General features: G+C 42.9%; 1 protein-coding gene across 1 annotated transcript in view; it reads left to right on the plus strand.

The window, feature by feature from the left end:
- LOC115160539 (unconventional myosin-XVI-like) overlaps positions 1-22,122 on the plus strand; it is a 50,394-nt gene that overhangs the window by 12,917 nt on the left and 15,355 nt on the right. The window contains exons 6-8 of the mRNA XM_029710705.1: positions 7,973-8,128; positions 15,851-15,936; positions 20,039-20,128. Coding sequence (XP_029566565.1) covers positions 7,973-8,128; positions 15,851-15,936; positions 20,039-20,086 — 290 coding nt within the window. The 3' untranslated portion in view covers positions 20,087-20,128. The remainder of the gene's footprint in view (positions 1-7,972; positions 8,129-15,850; positions 15,937-20,038; positions 20,129-22,122) is intronic.

Genomic DNA, 22,122 nt, shown 5'->3' on the forward strand with positions numbered 1-22,122 from the left:
CAAATGTGACATTTCGAAGTATGTAAGTTTAGGCATTAACTCCAAAATCTTAAGGTTAGACATTAAGGTTTAGGATTGTCTTAAATATCACTGGATTCAAACATGCAACCTTTGGCATCAGATGCAGATGCTGATGCCAATCCACCATTCGCATCCACAACACCTTAGCAAAACCCAAACCTATTTCAAGGTAACAGCGCTCACTGTTGCCCCTAGTGGCCAAATGTTTTCGACACTCAGTGAATGTACACACTGTATACCCACACAAATACACACAACACTGACACTCTCACACAAAACCCACACACATTCACATGTACCACATACGCCTGCACACATAACACACACGCACACATACCGACAACACAAACACACATACACACAGATGCGCACACACACACATACACTTTTACACTCATCCAATGCTGCTGCTACTCTGTTCTTTATTTTACTCTTATTGTTATCTATCCTGATGCCTAGTCACTTTACCCTGCCTTCATGTACATATCTACCTCAAATACCTTATTATTATCTATCCTGATGTCTAGTCACTTTACCCTGACTTCATGTACATATCTACCTCAAATACCTTATTATTATCTATCCTGATGCCTAGTCACTTTACCCTGACTTCATGTACATATCTACCTCAAATACCTTACTATTATCTATCCTGATGCCTAGTCACTTTACCCTGCCTTCATGTACATATCTACCTCAAATACCTTATTATTATCTATCCTGATGTCTAGTCACTTTACCCTGCCTTCATGTACATATCTACCTCAAATACCTTATTATTATCTATCCTGATGTCTAGTCACTTTACCCTGCCTTCATGTACATATCTACCTCAAATACCTTATTATTATCTATCCTGATGTCTAGTCACTTTACACTGCCTTCATGTACATATCTACCTCAAATACCTTATTATTATCTATCCTGATGTCTAGTCACTTTACCCTGCCTTCATGTACATATCTACCTCAAATACCTTATTATTATCTATCCTGATGTCTAGTCACTTTACCCTGACTTCATGTACATATCTACCTCAAATACCTTATTGTTATCTATCCTGATGCCTAGTCACTTTACCCTGCCTTCATGTACATATCTACCTCAAATACCTTATTATTATCTATCCTGATGCCTAGTCACTTTACCCTGCCTTCATGTACATATCTACCTCAAATACCTTATTATTATCTATCCTGATGCCTAGTCACTTTACCCTGACTTCATGTACATATCTACCTCAAATACCTTATTATTATCTATCCTAATGCCTAGTCACTTTACCCTGACTTCATGTACATATCTACCTCAAATACCTTATTGTTATCTATCCTGATGCCTAGTCACTTTACCCTGCCTTCATGTACATATCTACCTCAAATACCTTATTATTATCTATCCTGATGTCTAGTCACTTTACACTGCCTTCATGTACATATCTACCTCAAAAACCTTATTATTATCTATCCTGATGTCTAGTCACTTTACCCTGACTTCATGTACATATCTACCTCAAATACCTTATTGTTATCTATCCTGATGCCTAGTCACTTTACCCTGCCTTCATGTACATATCTACCTCAAATACCTTACTGTTATCTATCCTGATGCCTAGTCACTTTACCCTGCCTTCATGTACATATCTACCTCAAATACCTTATTATTATCTATCCTGATGTCTAGTCACTTTACACTGCCTTCATGTACATATCTACCTCAAAAACCTTATTATTATCTATCCTGATGTCTAGTCACTTTATCCTGCCTTCATGTACATATCTACCTCAAATACCTTATTATTATCTATCCTGATGCCTCGTCACTTTATCCTGCCTTCATGTACATATCTACTTCAAATACCTCTGTACCCCTGCACATTTATCTGGTACTGGTACTCCCTGTATATAGCTCCACATTGATCTGGTACTGGTACTTCCTGTATATAGCTGAACATTGATCTGGTACTGGTACTCCCTGTATATAGCTCCACATTGATGTGGTACTGGTACTCCCTGTATATAGCTGAACATTGATCTGGTACTGGTAATCCCTGTATATAGCTCCACATTGATCTGGTACTGGTATTCCCTGTATATAGATCTACATTGATTTGGTGATGGTATTCCCTGTATATAGATCCACATTGATCTGGTACTGGTACTCCCTGTATATAGCTCTATATTGATCTGGTACTGGTACTCCCTGTATATATATGCAAATTGATCTGGTACTCCCTGTATATAGCTGCACATTGATCTGGTACTGGTACTTCCTGTATATAGCTGCACATTAATCTGGTACTGGTACTCCCTGTATATAGCTGCACATTGATCTGGTACTGGTACTTCCTGTATAAAGCTGCACATTGACCTGGTACTGGTACTTCCTGTATATAGCTCCACATTGATCTGGTACTGGTACTTCCTGTATAAACCTCCACATTGATCTGGTACTCCCTGTATATATCTCCACATTGATCTGGTACTGGTACTCCCTGTATATAGCTGCACTTTGATCTGGTACTGGTACTCCCTGTATATAGCTGCACATTGATCTGGTACTGGTAATCCCTGTATATAGCTACACATTGATCTGATACTCCCTGTATAAAGCTTCACATTGATCTGGTACTAGTACTACCTGTATATAGCTCCACATTGATCTGGTACTGGTACTCCCTGTATATAGCTGCACATTGATCTGGCACTGGTACTCCCTGTATATAGCTCCACATTGATCTGGTACTGGTACTCCCTGTATATAGCTGCACATTGATCTGGCACTGGTACTCCCTGTATATAGCTTCACATTGATCTGGTACTGGTACTCCCTGTATATAGCTCCACATTGATCTGATACTCCCTGTATATAGCTTCACATTGATCTGGTACTGGTAATCCCTGTATATAGCTGCACATTGATCTGGCACTGGTACTCCCTGTATATAGCTGCACATTGATCTGGTACTGGTAATCCCTGTATATAGCTGCACATTGATCTGGCACTGGTACTCCCTGTATATAGCCTCACATTGATCTGGTACTGGTACTCCCTGTATATAGCTTCACATTGATCTGGTACTGGTACTTCCTGTATATAGCTCCACATTGATCTGGTACTGGTACTCCCTGTATATAGCCTCACATTGATCTGGTACTGGTACTCCCTGTATATAGCCTCACATTGATCTGGTACTGGTACTCCCTGTATATAGCTCCACATTGATCTGGTACTCCCTGTATATAGCTCCACATTGATCTGGTACTGGTACTCCCTGTATATAGCTGCACATTGATCTGGTACTGGTACTCCCTGTATATAGCTGCACATTGATCTGGTACTGGTAATCCCTGTATATAGCTCCACATTGATCTGATACTCCCTGTATAAAGCTTCACATTGATCTGGTACTAGTACTACCTGTATATAGCTCCACATTGATCTGGTACTGGTACTCCCTGTATATAGCTGCACATTGATCTGGCACTGGTACTCCCTGTATATAGCTCCACATTGATCTGGTACTGGTACTCCCTGTATATAGTTGCACATTGATCTGGCACTGGTACTCCCTGTATATAGCTTCACATTGATCTGGTACTGGTACTCCCTGTATATAGCTCCACATTGATCTGATACTCCCTGTATATAGCTTCACATTGATCTGGTACTGGTAATCCCTGTATATAGCTGCACATTGATCTGGTACTCCCTGTATATAGCTTCACATTGATCTGGCACTGGTACTCCTTGTATATAGCTGCACATTGATCTGGTACTGGTACTCCCTGTATATAGCTTCACATTGATCTGGTACTGGTACTTCCTGTATATAGCTCCACATTGATCTGGTACTTGTACTCCCTGCATATAGCCTCACATTGATCTGGTACTGGTACTCCCTGTATATAGCCTCACATTGATCTGGTACTGGTACTCCCTGTATATAGCTCCACATTGATCTGGTACTGGTACTCCCTGTATATAGCTTCACATTGATCTGGTACTGGTGCTCCCTGTATAAAGCTTCACATTGATCTGGTACTCCCTGTATATAGCTCCACATTGATCTGGTACTGGTACTCCCTGTATATAGCTCCACATTGATCTGGTACCGGTACTCCCTGTATATAGCTCCACATTGATCTGGTACTGGTACTCCCTGTATATAGCTTCACATTGATCTGGTACTGGTGCTCCTTGTATATAGCTCCACATTGATCTGGTACTGGTATTCCCTGTATATAGCTTCACATTGATCTGGTACTGGTTCTCCCTGTATATAGCTTCACATTGATCTGGTACTGGTACTCCCTGTATATAGCTTCACATTGATCTGGTACTGGTGCTCCCTGTATAAAGCTTCACATTGATCTGGTACTCCCTGTATATAGCTCCACATTGATCTGGTACTGGTACTCCCTGTATATAACTTCACATTGATCTGGTACTGGTACTCCCTGTATATAGCTTCACATTGATCTGGTACTGGTACTCCCTGTATATAGCTCCACATTGATCTGGTACTGGTACTTCCTGAATATAGCTCCACATTGATCTGGTACTGGTACTTCCTGTATATAGCTTCACATTGATCTGGTACTGGTACTCCCTGTATATAGCTCCACATTGATCTGGTACTGGTACTTCCTGTATATAGCTTCACATTGATTTGGTACTGGTACTCCCTGTATATAGCTCCACATTGATCTGGTACTGGTACTTCCTGTATATAGCTTCACATTGATTTGGTACTGGTACTCCCTGTATATAGCTCCACATTGATCTGGTACTGGTACTTCCTGTATATAGCTCCACATTGATCTGGTACTGGTACTCCCTGTATAAAGCTTCACATTGATCTGGTACTGGTACTTCCTGTATATAGCTTCACATTGATTTGGTACTGGTACTCCCTGTATATAGCTCCACATTGATCTGGTACTGGTACTTCCTGTATATAGCTCCACATTGATCTGGTACTGGTACTCCCTGTATAAAGCTTCACATTGATCTGGCACTGGTACTCCCTGTATATTGCTTCACTATTGTGTATTTTATTCCTATTGTGTTACTGCATCATTTCAAGTCTACACCCTTTGTATTCGGAATGTGACAAATAACATTTGATTTTGATTTGATTAAATGGGTACAATGTGTTCTCACGTTGCCTATTTCTGCAGTGATTTAAAGAGACTGTTTCATAAAATTCATGTTCAAACTCTTCCCTTCAACACTAAATATGATTTGAACACAAGCAGTAACTGTTAGATCAGTATGAAACGTCACTCATTGTTAACACTCTCACACTAGAATACACACACTGTAGTCCCTCTCTCCTTCTCTCTCACTCTCTCTTTCTTTCTCTCGGAATTCAATTTCAATTCAATTCAATTTCAATTTAAGGGGCTTTATTGACATGGGAAACATATGTTTACATTACAAAAGCAAGTGAAATAGGTAGCAAACAAAAGTTAAATAAACAATAAAAAATGAACAGTAAACATACTCAAAAAAGTTCCAAAAGAGTAAATGCATTTCAAAAGTCATTATGTCTATATACAGTGTTGTAATGATGTAGAAATAGTTAAAATACAAAAGGGAAAATAAATAAACATAAATATGGGTTGTATTTACAATGGTGTTCTTCACTGGTTGCCCTTTTCTTGTGGCAACAGGTCACACATCTTGCTGCTGTGATGGCACGCTGTGGTATTTAACCCAATAGATATGGGAGTTTATCAAAATTGGATTTCCCACAAATTCTTTGTGGATCTGTGTAATCTGGGGGAAATATGTGTCTCTAATATGGTCATACGTTTGGCAGGAGGTTAGGAAGTGCAGCTCACTTTCCATCTCATTTTGTGGGCAGTGTGCACATAGCCTGTCTTCTCTTGAGAGACAAGTCTGCCTTCAGTGGCCATTCTCAATAGCAAGGCTATGCTCACTGAGTCTGTGCATAGTCAAAGATTCCTTAGTTATGGGTCAGTCACAGTGGTCAAATATTTTGCCACTGTGCACTCTCTGTTTACGGCCAAATAGCATTCAAGTTTGCTCTGTTTTTTTGTTAATTCTTTCCAATGTGTCAAGTAATTATCTTGTTTTCTCTGGATTTGGTTGGGTCTAGTTGTGTTTCTGTCCTGGGGCTCTGTGGGGTTTGTTTGTGTTTGTGAACAGCGCCACAGGACCAGCTTGCTTAGGGGACTCTTCTCCAGGTTCATCTCTCCGTACGTGATGGCTTTGTTATGGAAGGTTTGGGAATCGCTTCCTTTTAGGTGGTTGTAGAACTGAACAGTTCTTTCGTGGATTTTGATAATTAGCTGGTATCGGCCTAATTCTGCTCTGCATGCATTATTTGGTGTTTTTTACGTTGTACACAGGATGTTTCTCTCTCTCTTTCTATCTCCTTTCTTTCTCTCTCCTCTCTCTCTTTCTCTCTCTCTCGTTCTCTTTCTCTCTACTCTCTCTCTCTTTCTCTCTCCTCTCTATCTTTCTCCTTCTCTCTCTCACTCCTCTCTCTCTTTCTCCTTCTCTCTCTCCCCTGTCATGCTGTCTCTTTTCCCTCTCTCCTCTCTCACCTCTCTCTCTCGCTCTCTCTCCTTCTCATCTCTCTCTCTCTCTCTCCTTCTCTATCTCTCTCTATCTCTCTCTCTATCTCGCTCCTCTCTCTCTCCTTCTCTCTCTCGTTCTCCTTCATTCAAGTATATTAGCAGTGTGTAGGTTAATATAATATGAGATTAAATATTTATCACCGTAGTGGGGTATATCACTCTTCCTCACGCTACGAAAGGGGAGATGACATGAGGACAGAACAGAGTGTAGCAGAGACATCCCACTGGGCACAGACATCAATTCATCATTGAAATGATGTGGAAGCAACGTTGATTCAGCCAGTGTGTGCCCAGTGGGATACTTCTTAATCTAACTAAGTCATTGAGACGGGACATTGAAGAGGGGCACTAACAGTAGTTTACGGATATCCACCAGAATGCCAAGGGCCTTAAAACCCAGGGGTCTAGGATAGAAACAGAAACCCTCAGGCTGACGTGACACCTTCTTCCATCTCGATGTCACATGCCTAGACATAGAATGGCCAGCAAGGCACATTGACTTGAATGGGGATGCCTTTTACTAGTTAGCATGCCTGCACACCAGAGGAGGCTGGTAGTCAGGGTCGTGAACGGCGAGATGCCACTGGGCTTAACGGGACAGCCTGCTTCCGTTCCCTCCCTGGCACTAAATGGTTATCTGTGATACCCGATGCTCCGGGGTGGCCTGGGGGTTAGGGGAGGTATCAATGCCATGCCTGTGATGAGCAGCTGTTTCCCCCCCTGCCTGCTCCTCCTGTGGGATACGGGAATGCCGCAGGGACGTCATGGGAATTCCCAACTTTAAACTTGAAGCTCCCTGAGGCATTCCCAGCTTTATACTTTAAAAGTAGCAGAGAACTGACTCTAGAAATGTGATGTACTTGTAGAGTATATTCTGTATTAAAACAATAGGTCTAAAAAGGAACTAAATCAAAAAGGGTAATTTTGATGTATTCATATAAATTGTTTTAATGTTTAATAAATTAATGTTTAAAATTGTATTTCAGAATTGAGTGATGCTCCATATGTTAGACCGCGCTATGAGGAATATAATGACATCAGGGTGTTGTCTGTATCGTGTAAGGTTCATAGGTCATAGGGTCTTACCTGAGGAAATTGTAGGTCTAAAAAGGGCCTAAAATGGCCACTTTAATCATGATATTCTCAAAACTGGTTTGTGTTACAAATGTAAAAAGCCTTTCAAACATTCTTCATCCCAATGATGTCTCTATGTGAGAATTGCAAGAACAATCTAAGGTACCAAAAATATTTTTTGTAACTAACAGTTTAACAATTCAATGTATGGAAACAAACCGATGGCAGTAACAATGTGTGTGAGTGTGTTTGTCATCTCCTCCCAGGGTTCAACTCCAACATCAACCTACCAGGGAGAGAGGAGCACCCAGGCTCCACCTCCTCCTCCCCGTCTCCACAGCTACAGGACAAGAACGCCAACAACCACGCCCCTCACTCCCCAAGCCACACCCCCGTAGAGAATGGCAACCGGCTGTCCAATGGTAAGACCCGAGGGAGGAGTTGGGGTCAGGTGAAGCGGTGAACGGTAGGATGTGAGGAGAAGGAGGAGGAGGAGGAGGAGGGAAGGATGGGATGAGAGGAGAACGATCCCAACGATTCCTTTGGTTCCTCCTCATCTCCTCTCCTCTCCCTCATGATCAGTGAGGAGTGAAATGACTGGGTGGGATTCCCTTCGATATGGTTCTGTCACCTACATTAGCCTATCAAGGTCACATCAGCAAGGTTACAGCAGTGATCACACAGGGAGATGAAGGGGACAATTTGACAGATAGTGACAAATTCACATTCACTCTACACATTCAAGTGCAAAAAATAGCATTTTAATTCTGTCAGCATTTAAATCAAGCAGACCAGAGCTCCATTAAATGCAGATCCTTTCTGAGTAACCACTTCTCCCAAGAGGATGATCCTCTAGGCCAGCTTGCTCTGCGCCTCACGCACAACATCCAAACTAAAGACCAATCAAAAAACTCTTTCATTTCTAAAACCAAAAGCAAACAAATTGACTCCAAATGGAAAAACATCTATACTGAACAAAAATATAAACATGCCACAATTTCAAAGATTTTACTGAGTTACAGGTCATATAAGGAAACCAGTCAATTGAAATAAATAAATTAGGCTCTAATCTATTGATTTTACATGACTGAGAATACAGATATGCATCATTTGGTCAGATAACTTATTAAAAAAAAGTAGGGACGTGGATCAGAAAACCAGTCAGTATCTGGTGTGACCACCATTTGGCTCATGTAACGTGACACATGCTCAATGGGTGACATGTCTGGTGAAAATGCAGGCCATGGAAGAACTGGCACATTTTCAGCATCCAGGAATTGTGTACAGATCCTTGCGACATGGGACTGTGCATTATCATGCTGAAACATGAGGTGAAGGCGGCAGATGAATGGCATGACAATGGGCCTCAGGATCTCTTTACAGTATCTCTGTGCATTCAAATTGCCATTGATGAAATGCAATTGTGTTCGCTGTCCGTATCTTATACCATAACCCACCCGCCACCATGGGGCAGTCTGTTCACAACATAGACATCCACAAACCTCTCTCCAACACAACGCCGAACATGTGGTCTGAGGTTGTGAGGCCGGTTGGACGTACTGCCAAATTCTCTAAAACAACATTGGAGGAGGCTTATGGTAGAGAAATTAACATTCAATTATCTGGCAACAGCTCTGATGGACATTCCTGCAGTCAGCATTCCAATTCCAATCTCCCTCAAAACCTGAGATATCTGTGGCAGTGTTGTCTGACAAAACTGCACATATTGGAGTGGCCTTTTATTGTGAAATGATCATGCTGTTTAATCAGCTTCTTGATATGCCACACTTGTCAGGTGGATGGATTGTCGTGGCAAAGGAGAAATGCTCACTAACAAGAATGTAAAAAATTTGTGCACAACATTTTTGACAAATAAGCTTTTTGTTTGAATGAGACAGTTCTGGGATCTTTGATTTCAGCTCATGAAACATGGGACACAACACTTTATATGTTGTGTTTCTATTTTTGTTCAGTGACAAACTAAATTAAATTACAAATTAAACGTGTTTGTTATTTGTCCCTAAATCCAACATTGGCAGAATATCTCAGCCGAACTAGATGTAAATAGAAGAAAAACCCTCTCCGAATACAGACTGAATGACCACAGTCTGGAAATTGAAAGAGGAAGACACGTTAAATCTTGGCTGCCAAGAGATCAGAGAATATAGAGGTAGTCTGATTTACAGGACGTAGAAACTGAGATTCACTTATTGTGTTCCTGCCCAAAATAGGACAACATAAGGGAAACATACTACCCCTACTTGGAAAAATACTGTATATACCAAACGTTCAACAAATCCTTGATGTACATAAACTCCCCATTCTTCTTGGAGGGGAGCAGCAGTCAACTAAGCTGGCAGCTAAATGTGTCACCCTGCACCACAACCAGAGAGAGATGGGATGGACTTCGTGGTTGTTGTGTTTTTGTTTTGTTTCTGCTCTCTTTTGGTTTGTTTCCTAATTTAATAATTTTTACTCATTTAATTTCTGTCTGGAATAACAGACATTCAAAATACACATTTAATAATACATCAATAAACATGTAATACACACATACACACACTCCTACGTGCAAACACACACTTATATAAAACCATTTGCACAAGTCTGTGTGCACACGCACGCACACAAAAATGCACACGCGCACACACACACACACACACACACACACACACACACACTACTGACACCTGCATGCACACCGACATTGCATAGATGATGTCATTGTATCTCATTGTGCCTAATCAATGTTCCTACACGTGTTCACTGCTTAATCTCATTGTACCGATATATACAGTATATACTGTATATATTATCTTATTTTTATTATCAAAGTAAAATGCTTTTAAGATATAATATTAAAATTACTATTTGTATTTATACATTTTATTTCTATACATAAAAAACATTGTAATATATACAGTGCCTTCAGAAAGTATTCAGACCCCTTGACATTTTCCACATTTTCTTAGGTTACAGCCTTGTATTAAATATTAAAAATTAGAAACGAAAAAATGACATTTACATAAGTATTCAGACCCTTTACTCAGTACTTTGTTGAAGACCTTTGGCAGCGATTACAGCCTCCAGTCTTCTTGGATATGACGCTACAAGCTTGGCACACCTGTATTTGGGGACTCTCCCATCCCTCTCTACAGATCCTCTCAAGTTTTGTCAGGTTGGAGGGGGAATGTTGCTGAACAGCTATTTTCAGGTCTCTACAGAGATCTTCGATCGGGTTTAAGTCCGGGCTCTAGCTGGGCCACTCAAGGACATCCACAGACTTGTCACGAAATCACTCCTGGGTTGTCTTGGCTGTGGGCTTAGGATTGTTGTCCTGTTGGAAGGTGGTGAACCGTTGCCCCAGTCTGAGGTCCTGAGCTCTCTGGAGCAGGTCTGTGCTTTGTTCCGTTGATCTTTGCCTCGATCCTGACTAGTCTCCCAGTCCCTGCCACTGACAAACATCCCCACAGCATGATGTTGCCACCACCATTCTTCACCGTAGGGATGGTGCCAGTGTCCTTCAGACGTGACGCTTGGCATTCAGGCCATCTTGGTTTCATTAGACGAGAGAATCTTGTTTCTCATGGTCTGAGTGTCTTTAGATGCCTTTTGGAAAACTCGGGCTGTCATGTGCCTTTTACTGAGGAGTGGCTTCCGTCTGGCCACTCTACCATAAAGGCCTGTTTGGTGGGGTGCTGCAGAGATGGTTGTCCTTCTGGAAGGTTCACAGAGGAACTCTAGAGCTCTGCCAGAGTGACCATCGGGTTCTTGGTCACCTCCCTGACCAAGGCCCTTCTCCACCGATTGCTCAATTTGGCAGCCAGCTCTAGCAAGAGTCTTGGTGGGTCCCACCTTCTTCCATTTAAGAATCATGAGGCCACTGTGTTCTTGGGGACCTTCAATGCTGCAGAAATGTTTTGGTACTCTTCCCCAGATCTGTGCCTCGACACAATCCTGTCTCTGAGCTCTACGGACAATTCCTTGAACCTCATGGCTTGGATTTTGCTCTGACATGCACTGTTAACTGTGGAACCTTATATAGACAGGTTTGTGCCTTTCCAATTCATGTCCAATCAATTGAATTTACCACAGGTGGACTCCAATGAAATGTATTTATAAAGCCCTTTTTACATCAGCCAATGTCACAAAGTGCTATACAGAAACCCAGCCTCAAACCCCAAACAGCAAGCAATGCAGATGTAGAAGCACGGTGGCTAGGAAAAACTCCCTAGAAAGGCAGGAACCTAGGAAAAGACCTACAGAGGAACCAGGCTCTGAGGGGTGGCCACATCTCAAGGATGATCAATGGAAACAGGATGCACCGGAGCTCAATTTCAAGTCTCATACCAAAGGGTCTGAATACTTATGAAAATAACGGGTTTCTGTTTTGTATTTTTTATACATTTTAGAATAAGGCTGTAACGTAACTGTCATGACTGTCGTAGAAAGGGGACCAAAGCGCAGCATGTTGAATGCTCATGATGAAATTTATTTAAACTCAAAACACTAAAGACAAAATAACAAAGACAAAAAAATGAAGACTAAACAGAATACAACAACCCACAAAAACAGTTGGGAAAAAAACCTACTTAAATATGATAGAAATAGAAATAGAAATAGAAAAACTAGAACTAAACATAGAAAACATAGAAAAACCCAAACCACCCCCTGTCACGCCCTGACCTACTCTACCATAGAAAATAACATCTTACTATGGTCAGGACGTGACAGTACCACCCCCAAAGGTGCAGACTCCGAATGCACCTACTAAACAAAAACGAAAAAGGGAGGGTAGGGTGGGTAATACTGTTTATGGCGGCTCTATTGCAGTCCACATAACCTTATCCTCCAGCAGCGGAGGCGGCTCCAGTTCGGGGCGTAACCCCCGCTCCACTCGCTGATCCCTCTGCTTTAGTACCACCGGACCGTGGATCATCGCTGGAGGTTCTAGACTGCAGGCCGCCGCTGAATACTCTGGGCTGCAGGCCACCACTGAAGACTCTGGGCTGCAGGCCGCCGCTAAAGACTCTGGGCTGCAGGCCGACTCAGAAGGCTCCGGACTGGGGAGCGTCGCTGGAGGCTCCGGACTGGGGAGCGTCGCTGGAGGCTCCGGACAGGGGAGCATCGCTGGAGGCTCCGGACAGGGGAGCCTCGCTGGAGGCTGCAGACAGGGGAGCGTCGCTGGACACTCCGGACAGGGGAGCGTCGCTGGACGCTCCGGACAGGGGAGCGTCGCTGGAGGCTCCGGACAGGGGAGCGTCGCTGTAGGTTCCGGACTGGGGACCGTCGCTGCAGGCTCCATGCCATGGATCATCACTACAGGTTCCGCGCCATGGATCATCCCTGGAGGCTTTGTGCCATGGATCATCACTGGAGGCTCCGGGCCATGGATTCTCACTGGAGGCTCCGTGCCATGGATCATCTCTACAGGCTCCGGGCCATGGATCATCCCTACAGGCTTCTTGCCATGGATTATCCCTACAGGCTCCGGGCCATGGATTATCCCTACAGGCTCCGGGCCATGGATTATCTCTGGGGGCTTCGTGCTATGGATCATCCCTACAGGCTCCGGGCCATGGATCATCACTGGAGGCTTCGTGCCATGGATCATCTCTACAGGCTTCGGACCATAGATCATCACTGGAGGCTTCTTTCGTGGAGCTGGAATAGGTCTCACCGGACTAGGGAACGTTGCTGGGAGATCTGGACTAGGGAACGTCGCTGGAGGCCAGGTGCGCAGAGCAGGCACAGGGTATATTGGACCGTGGAGGCACACTGGAGGTCTGGAGCTTATGGCTGGCACAACCCGTCCTGGCTGGATAACCCCCGTAGCCCGACAAGCACGAGGCGTTGTGACAGGTCGCACCGGTTTGTGTTGGCGAACTGGGGGTACCGTGTGTAGAGCTGGCGCAGGATAACCTGGGCCGAAAAGACGCACCGGAGACCAGGAACGCTGAGCAGGCACACTCCTTCCTGGCTGAATGCCAACTCTAGTACGGCAACTGTGGGGAGCTTGCACAGAGCGCACCGGGCTGTAGCTGCGCACTGGCGACACAGTGCGCATCCCCGCATAACATGGTGCTTGCTCGATCACTCGCCCCCCACGGTAAGCACGGGGAGTTGGCTCAGGTCTCCAATCTGACTCTGCCAATCTCCCCGTGTGACCCCCCACCAATTTTTTGGGGGGGGCTGTCTCTCGCACTTGCCTCATGGTTGGTACAGCGCCTCATAATAACGCCGCTCCGCTTTAGCTGCCTCAATCTCCTCCCTCGGATGGCGATGCTCCCCAGCCTGCCTCCAGGGTCCTTTTCCGTCCAGAATTTCTTCCCAGGTCCATTCCTCTCCACACTGCTTGGTCCTTTTGTGGTGGGTAGTTCTGTCACGACTGTCGTAGAAAGGGTACCAAAGTGTTGAATGCTCATAATGAAATTTATTTAAACTCAAAACACTAAAGACAAAATAACAAAGAGAAAAAAACGATCAGCTCACAGTTCTGTCAGGTACTGAAGACTAAACAGAATACAACTACCCACAAAAACAGTTGGGAAAAAACCCTACTTAAATATGATCTCCAATTAGAGACAACGAGAACCAGCTGCCTCTAATTGGAGATCATCCCAAAAAAACAACAACATAGAAATAGAAAAACTAGAACTAAACATAGAAATAGAAAACATAGAAAAACCGAAACCATCCCCTGTCACGCCCTGACCTACTCTACCATAGAAAATAACATCTTACTCTTGTCAGGATGTGACAGTAACAAAATGTGGAAAAAGCCTGAAAACTTTCCAAAGGCACTGTATACTGTCCACTTTCTCTTATCATCATCACTATTATCATTATTATTGTTATTATTTTCTGTTTTTGTTGATGTCATTATCTCAATTTGTTTTAGCAACAGTGGCTTTGTCATTCATGCTAATAAATCTTATTTGAATCTGAATATGTGAATGCTGGGATATTAATAATGAGAGAAACAGACAGACAGACAGACTGAGAGACAGACAGACAGAGATGAAGAGAGGAGATAGATAAGACAGGAGGTAATAAATGATAGATAATAGACAGCAGGTAATACATGATAGATAAAAGACAATACACAGAAGGTAATGAATTATAGCTAAAAGACACTAGACAGGAGTAATACATAATAGATAAAAGACAATAGACAGGATGTAATACATGATAGATAAAAGACAACAGACAGGATGTAATACATGATAGATAAAAGACAATAGACAGGAGGTAATAAATGATATATAAAAGACAATAGACAGGATGTAATACATAATAGATAAAAGACAATAGACAGGAGGTAATAAATGATATATAAAAGACAATAGACAGGAAGGAGGTAATGAATTATAGCTAGAAGACAATAGACAGGATGTAATACATGATAGATAAAAGACAATAGACAGGATGTAATACATGATAGATAAAAGACAATATACAGGAGGTAATACATGGAGATAAAAGACACTAGACAGGAGTAATACATGATAGATAAAAGACACTAGACAGGAGTAATACATGATAGATAAAAGACAATATACAGGAGGTAATACATGGAGATAAAAGACACTAGACAGGATGTAATACATGATAGATAAAAGACACTAGACAGGAGGTAATACATAATAGATAAAAGACAATATACAGGAGGTAATACATGGAGATAAAAGACACTAGACAGGATGTAATACATGATAGATAAAAGACACTAGACAGGAGGTAATACATAATAGATAAAAGACAATATACAGGAGGTAATACATGGAGATAAAAGACACTAGACAGGAGTAATACATGATAGATAATACATGGGTTTATCCAGAAGCTGAGTGTGATTCCATTATTACAGTGAAAGGGTGGAAGTGACAGAGTACTCTCCTCTCCTCCACTGCAATGCTGTTTCCTCCCTCAGGTACTCTGTCTATCCCATCTCTCCACTTCTGTCTTTCAAAGTGGCTTCACTGACTGATGGCTTTCTCTCCTGTGTGTGTGTGTGTGTGTGTGTGTGTGTGTGTGTGTGTGTGTGTGTGTGTGTGTGTGTGTGTGTGTGTGTGTGTGTGTGTGTGTGTGTGTGTGTGTGTGTGTGTGTGTGTGTGTGTGTGTGTGTGTGTGTGTGTGTTCAGGGTCAATGGAAGATGAGGGTCACACCAAGTCAAACTCCTCCAGCTCATCGTCTCTGCACAGACATATGGACAGACATCACACCCAGGTTAACACACACACACACACACAACCTCCTCCTTACTGTGCTGATGGTTAGAGTAGCCCTGTCTCTCTGTTGTGTAACCTCGTTTCGATCAGGTTACCCAACATCCCCTTTTTAAACACAGAAGTCTTTTCAGGGTTTTCTCTCTGTGAATATGCTGGCATTTTAGCACTGCTCTTTTCATTTTGGCAGGTGACACACACACTCGGGATTTGTGTTTGGCATGCTCTTCTGTTTTGGGTGTTGTTGTGTTTTCAGTAGGACTAACAGTGCTGGTATTGAACGTTTCATTTCAACTGTGACATGTGAGCTTCTCCTAGTTCCCAAGACACTCAATGCTTGTGGTCTATGGTTACAGGATTGGATTTAATGCCCCCCACACACCTATACACACACTCACACACACACACACACATATCTGCATCATATGAGACGGATCAAGCGGAAACCATGAAGCGTCTTGACAGACCGAGAGTACATCTCTGTTGATAAACACACACACCTGCGCTCTGAGCTTTAATAATTCAAACAGGGCATGAAATATTCAGCAGGACAGAATCCCCCTTTCTGCGAGAGACGCAACACCAATAACACCTCGGTAGCAAACGAGATAAAACCCTACACCCTGATACCAGATCCTGGACTAACTCTCTCCTCTACCACCATAACTCTCCCTAACCATTTCTCTCAACCTGGACTGAGGGGTAGACGTAACATAGTAAATGTGAATCCGGTACACTCCATTTAGTAGGATATGTTACGTTTCGTATGGTATGTATTCATTTGTGGATGTATATCATTCATTTCATATGATATGCTATGAATTACAATTTCTATGATACTTTATGAATTGCAATTCGTACAATATGTTATGAATTTGCTAAACATATAATATGTTACAATTCCAATTTATTGTGGCTAGTGTTAGCTAGGTGGTTAGGTGGATAATGCTAACTTTAGCTAGGTGGCTAACGTTAGCTAGGTTAGGGGTTAGAGTTAAGATTATAGTTAGGAGAAGGGTTAGCTAACATGCTAAATAGTTGCAAAGTACAGTGCCTTACAAAAGTATTCAACCCCCTTGGTGTTTTTCCTATTTTGTTGCATTACAACCTGTAATTTAAATTTATTTTTATTTAGATGTCATGTAATGGACATACACAAAATAGTCCAAATTGGTGAAGTGAAACAAAAAAAATTACAAAAAAATAAAACTGAAAAGGGGTGCGTGCAGATGTATTCACCCCCTTTGCTATGAAGCTCCTAAATAAGATCCGGTGCAACCAATTACGTTCAGAAGTCACATAATTAGTTAAATAAAGTCCACCTGTGTGCAATCTAAGTGTCACATGATCTGCTACATGATCTCAGTATATATACACCTGTTCTGAAAGGCCCCAGAGTCTGCAACACCACTAAGCAAGGGGCACCACCAAAGAAGCGGCACTATGAGCGGCACTATGAAGACCAAGGGGCTCTCCAAACAGGTCAGGGACAAAGTTGTGCAGATCAAGGTTGGGTTATAAAAAAAATCTGAAACTTTCAACATTCCACGGAGCACCATTAAATCCATTATTAAAAAATTGAAAGAATATGGCACCACAACAAGCCTGCCAAGAGAGGGCCGCCTACCAAAACTCATGGACCAGGCAAAGAGGGCATTACTTAGAGAGGCAACAAAGAGACCAAAGATAACCCTGAAGGAGCTGCAAAGCTCCACAGTGGAGATTGGAGTATCTGTCCATAGGACCACTTTAAGCCATACACTCCACAGAGCTGGGCTTTACAGAAGAGTGGCCAGAAAAAGCCATTGCTTAAAGAAAAAAAATAAGCAAACATGTTTGGTGTTTGCCAAAAGGCATGTGGGAGACTCCCCAAACATATGGAAGAAGGTACTCTGGTCAGATGAGACAAAAAATGTGCTTTTCGGCCATCAAGGAAAACGCTATGTATACCGCAAACATAACATCTCTCATCACCACAAGAAAACCATCCCCACAGTGAAACATGGTGGTGTTAGCATCATGCTGCGGGGATGTTTTTCATTGGCAGGGACTAGGAAACTGGTTAGAATTGAAGGAATGATGGATGGAGCTAAATACAGAGAAATTCTTGAGGGAAACCTGTTTCAGTCTTCCAGAGATTTGAGACTGGGATGAAGGTTCACCTTCCAGCAGGACAATGACCCTAAGCATACTGCTAAAGCAACACTCGAGTGGTTTAAATGTCTTGGAATGGCCTAGTCAAAGCCCAGACTTCAATCCAATTGAGAATCTGTGGTATGACTTAAAGATTGCTGTACATCAGCGAAACCCATCCAACTTGAAGGAGCTGGAGCAGTTTTGCCTTGAAGAATGGGCAAAAATCCCAGTGGCTAGCTTATAGAGACATACCCCAAGAGACCTGCAGCTGTAATTGCTGCAAAAGGTGGCTCTACAAAGTATTGACTTTGGGGGGGGAGAATAGTTATGCACTCTCAAGTTTTCAGTTTTTTTGTCTTATTTCTTGTTTGTTAGACAATAAAACATATTTTGCATCTTCAAAGTGGTAGGCATGTTGTGTAAATGAAATGATACAAACCCCCCCAAAATCTATTTTAATTCCAGGTTGTAAGGCAACAAATTAGGAAAAATGCCAAGGGGGTGAATACTTTCGCAAGCCACTGTAGCTAAAAAGTAGTAAGCACAGTTGCTAATTAGCTAAAATGCTAAAGTTGTCCGTGACGAGATTCAAACATTCAACCTTTGCATTGCTAGATGTTCGCGTTATATGCCTACCCATCCACCCCGACCAACCACCTTACTTTAGTTTTAGCCTTAAGTAACTTTCTGTCTTATGTAATCATACCAAACGTAATATATCATACCAATTTGAGTGTCCCGGATTTACGTTTACTATGTTACGTCTACTCTATGAGAACAGGCTGTTTCTCTAAACAAACACACACACACATCACCACAAACTAGTGGAGGACCCATGTCAAGGCCAAGAGATGTTGCTGACCATGTAAACCAGAGTTTTCCTGGTCTGGATACATGTTTAGCGAAAATTCCTGGCTCCACATAATCCTCAGCTTGTAACTGTCCTCTCCCATTGACTTCTCCCATAGCCACTGTCAACTCCATTGGCTGGTGTAGAGCAGGCCTCAAGTCATAATGACAACAGGAACATATTCATTTAATATTATGGTCAAAGCAGGAATCAGGACAGGATATTTGCTCTTTCGTCTGATTTCCTCTGACATTACCCGTCTCAAACTGTCCTGGTCAGGAGATTCCAGGATGCATCCGCTCCCCATTGATCCACATTGTTAAAACACAATTAAAATCCTTCTACATAATTATTGATTGGATCTGATAGGGATTGAGATGCGAGTCAAGACGAGGTGCATGTAGCAATGAAGCGAACACAAACTTTCTAGCGGCATTCTGACCAGCTCAGGGCACAGTATTCCCAATAGATTCCCATGAACGCTGAGGAGGTACATGGTGTTCCCGTTCCCTGAGTTAGCTAATGGAGAATCCATGCTCTATCCATTACAGAGACACACACAGAGCCAATGTTCCTAAAAAGGCCGGAATGCCCTCTGTCTTGTGTAAGAGAGGGTTGTGAGTTTTGTCTGGCTGAGAGACACGGGGCGATCACGAAGTAGGAGCTTCTTAGTGTGTAGTGTAAAATGCTGATGTTCCAGCACATTCTGACAGGTCTAGCTATTCTTACTCTGGCTTACAACAGCCCCTGACAGAGTAGCACTCTCTAGACAGGTTCATTCTGAACCAGTCCTCTCTTTCACTTCCTATAAAGATGTGCTCTTTCCTTCTCCAAATGTTTAACTTGTCTATCTGACATACTATAATGTGGAGAAGGCATTCCCTTTTGTTTGACTGTGCCAGCGATGGCATATCCTAGGCTACAGAATCCACTGAAGCATTCCATGACACCGACATTTAATATTCAAAGAATACGGTATGCATTCAGCATATGTCAGGTTTCATGTAGTGCTTAATGCTGAAACTGTATGTCCTTAATGGTTCTTTGTCCCCATTGACTCTGGAGTGTATTTGTGTATCTCTCTCTCTCTCCTCTCCCTCTCTTTATCTTCTTCCAGAGGGGTCATCTCAACTTCTCACCGTTCGGTGCAGGGGCTGCGCTCTAAGGCAGGGGGGCGCTGGGAGCACCCCTCACGTTTAGGGACAAGGTGAGTGTCATCGTCCATATTGTACCCTACCTCACTGCTCTCCCTTCCTCTCCTTTCAGCACTTCCTCTTCCTGTTGTATCCTTCTTGTCACCCTGCTCCCAAGTGAAGTTGCCCGTAACCACAGATCTAGGATCAGATTATCATCCCTGTAATCCTAACCTTAACCATTAGGAGGGGAAATGCGAGTATAAGGGGCAACCTCATCCTACTCTGTTCCACTTATTGCTCAGAAAGGAAACTGCAGCTCTGGGTTTGACTCTGAGCTCGACTCTCTGGTCTGACATTCAGCTAGTTTATGTGTCAAACTCATTCCACGGAGGGCCGAGTGTCTGCAGGTTTTTGCTCCTCCCTTGGACTTGATTGATTAATTATGTTCAGTGATTAGTAAGAAACTCCCTCACCTGGTTGTCTACGTCTTAATTAAAAGGAAAAACCAAAAGCCAGCAGACTCTAAAACCTCCATGGAATGGGTTTGACACCACTGAGCCGGGGGGTAGTGATCCCCAGTTAAACCCCTAACCCTCAGTCACTTATGTTGAGCTGAAAGGATTGTACAGGTTTACGCAACATGTCGAAAACTCCACCAAGCCTATAGAAGGGAAAGCTAAACCAATTACTGTATTGTTCATTCCCCAAAATGCCAATGGAGGACGTTATAAGTTATGTTTTAGGGTATGAATTGGAGAAGGAAGTGTGTATAGTCAGGTGGAAAGATGTGTTAGAGTTAGGTAGTGAAGGTCACACACGCAGAGTAGAGAAGTGTGCATCGAAATGGACCGTAGCGACTAAAGTGTCTAGGGAAAATCAGGACAGGGCAGTGAGAGAGTTAATGGTATAAATACTCAGAGTTGGTGAGGTGGAGATAAATAGCTAACGTTAAGGAAAGTTTACATGAGGTAGCATGTCAATGAATGGTTCTATTCTATAGAGCAGCTCAGTGAGAGTTGGGGAGTTAACCATCTAAGTGTGTAAACCAATCTGCTGTATGGCTCAGTGAAGTCACCCCTTGGCTAACCTTTGTATACGTAGCTTAGGGAGCGAGGAAAGGCGGGCTCTGCGTCCACATAATCACTGCCTCAGTAAATATGTGGACAGGCCCCACTCAAAGATGGACATGTTTGGAGAACGTTAATCGCATGTTTGAAGAACATTAATCGCATGTTTGGAGAAGGTTAATCGCATCTTTGGAGAATGTTAATCACGTTTGAGTGCAGACCTTGGTTCTCAGCTTCTCTGTCGGACGTCCTTGGCTGAGGGATACCCTTGGAGGTTGTCCTTGCACCACACACACACATGCTATGCATGCAACACACACACACACACACACAACACACAGACACACACAAGCACACACACACACACTTACAAGCACAGACAAACACATACACACTTATTCACAAAAGTGTGCTAAAGATGGGTGTAAATTCATGTCCACGTCAGTAATCTTCTCAAATGAAAGACAGATGCAGTTTTTTCTCCACTCAGATGACGCGGATGCTATGCTACAGGACTGTTTTTCTAGCACAGACTGGAATACGTTCTGGGATACATCCAATGGCATTGAGGAGTACACCACCTCAGCCATCGGCTTCATCAATAAGTGCATCGACGACGTGGCCCCCACAGTGACCATACGTACATATCCCAACCAGAAGGCATGGATTACAGGCCACATCCGCATCAAGCTAAAGGCAAGAGCTGCCGCTTTCAAGGAGAGGGACACTAATCCGGACGACTATACGATATCACGCAATGCCCTCAGACGAACCCTCAAACAAGCAAAGCATCAATACAGGATTAAGATTGAATCCTACTACACCGGCTCTGACGCTCGTCGGATGTGGCAGGGCTTAAAAACTATTACAGACTACAAAGGGAAACCCAGATGCAAGCTGCTCAGTGGCGCGAGCCTACCAGACAAGCTAAAAAAACGTGTATGTTCGCTTCAAAGAAAGCAACACTGAAGCATGCACAAGAGCACCAGCTGTACTGG

The sequence above is a fragment of the Salmo trutta genome, chromosome 24, assembly GCF_901001165.1.
Source record: "Salmo trutta chromosome 24, fSalTru1.1, whole genome shotgun sequence".
NCBI lineage: Eukaryota > Metazoa > Chordata > Actinopteri > Salmoniformes > Salmonidae > Salmo > Salmo trutta.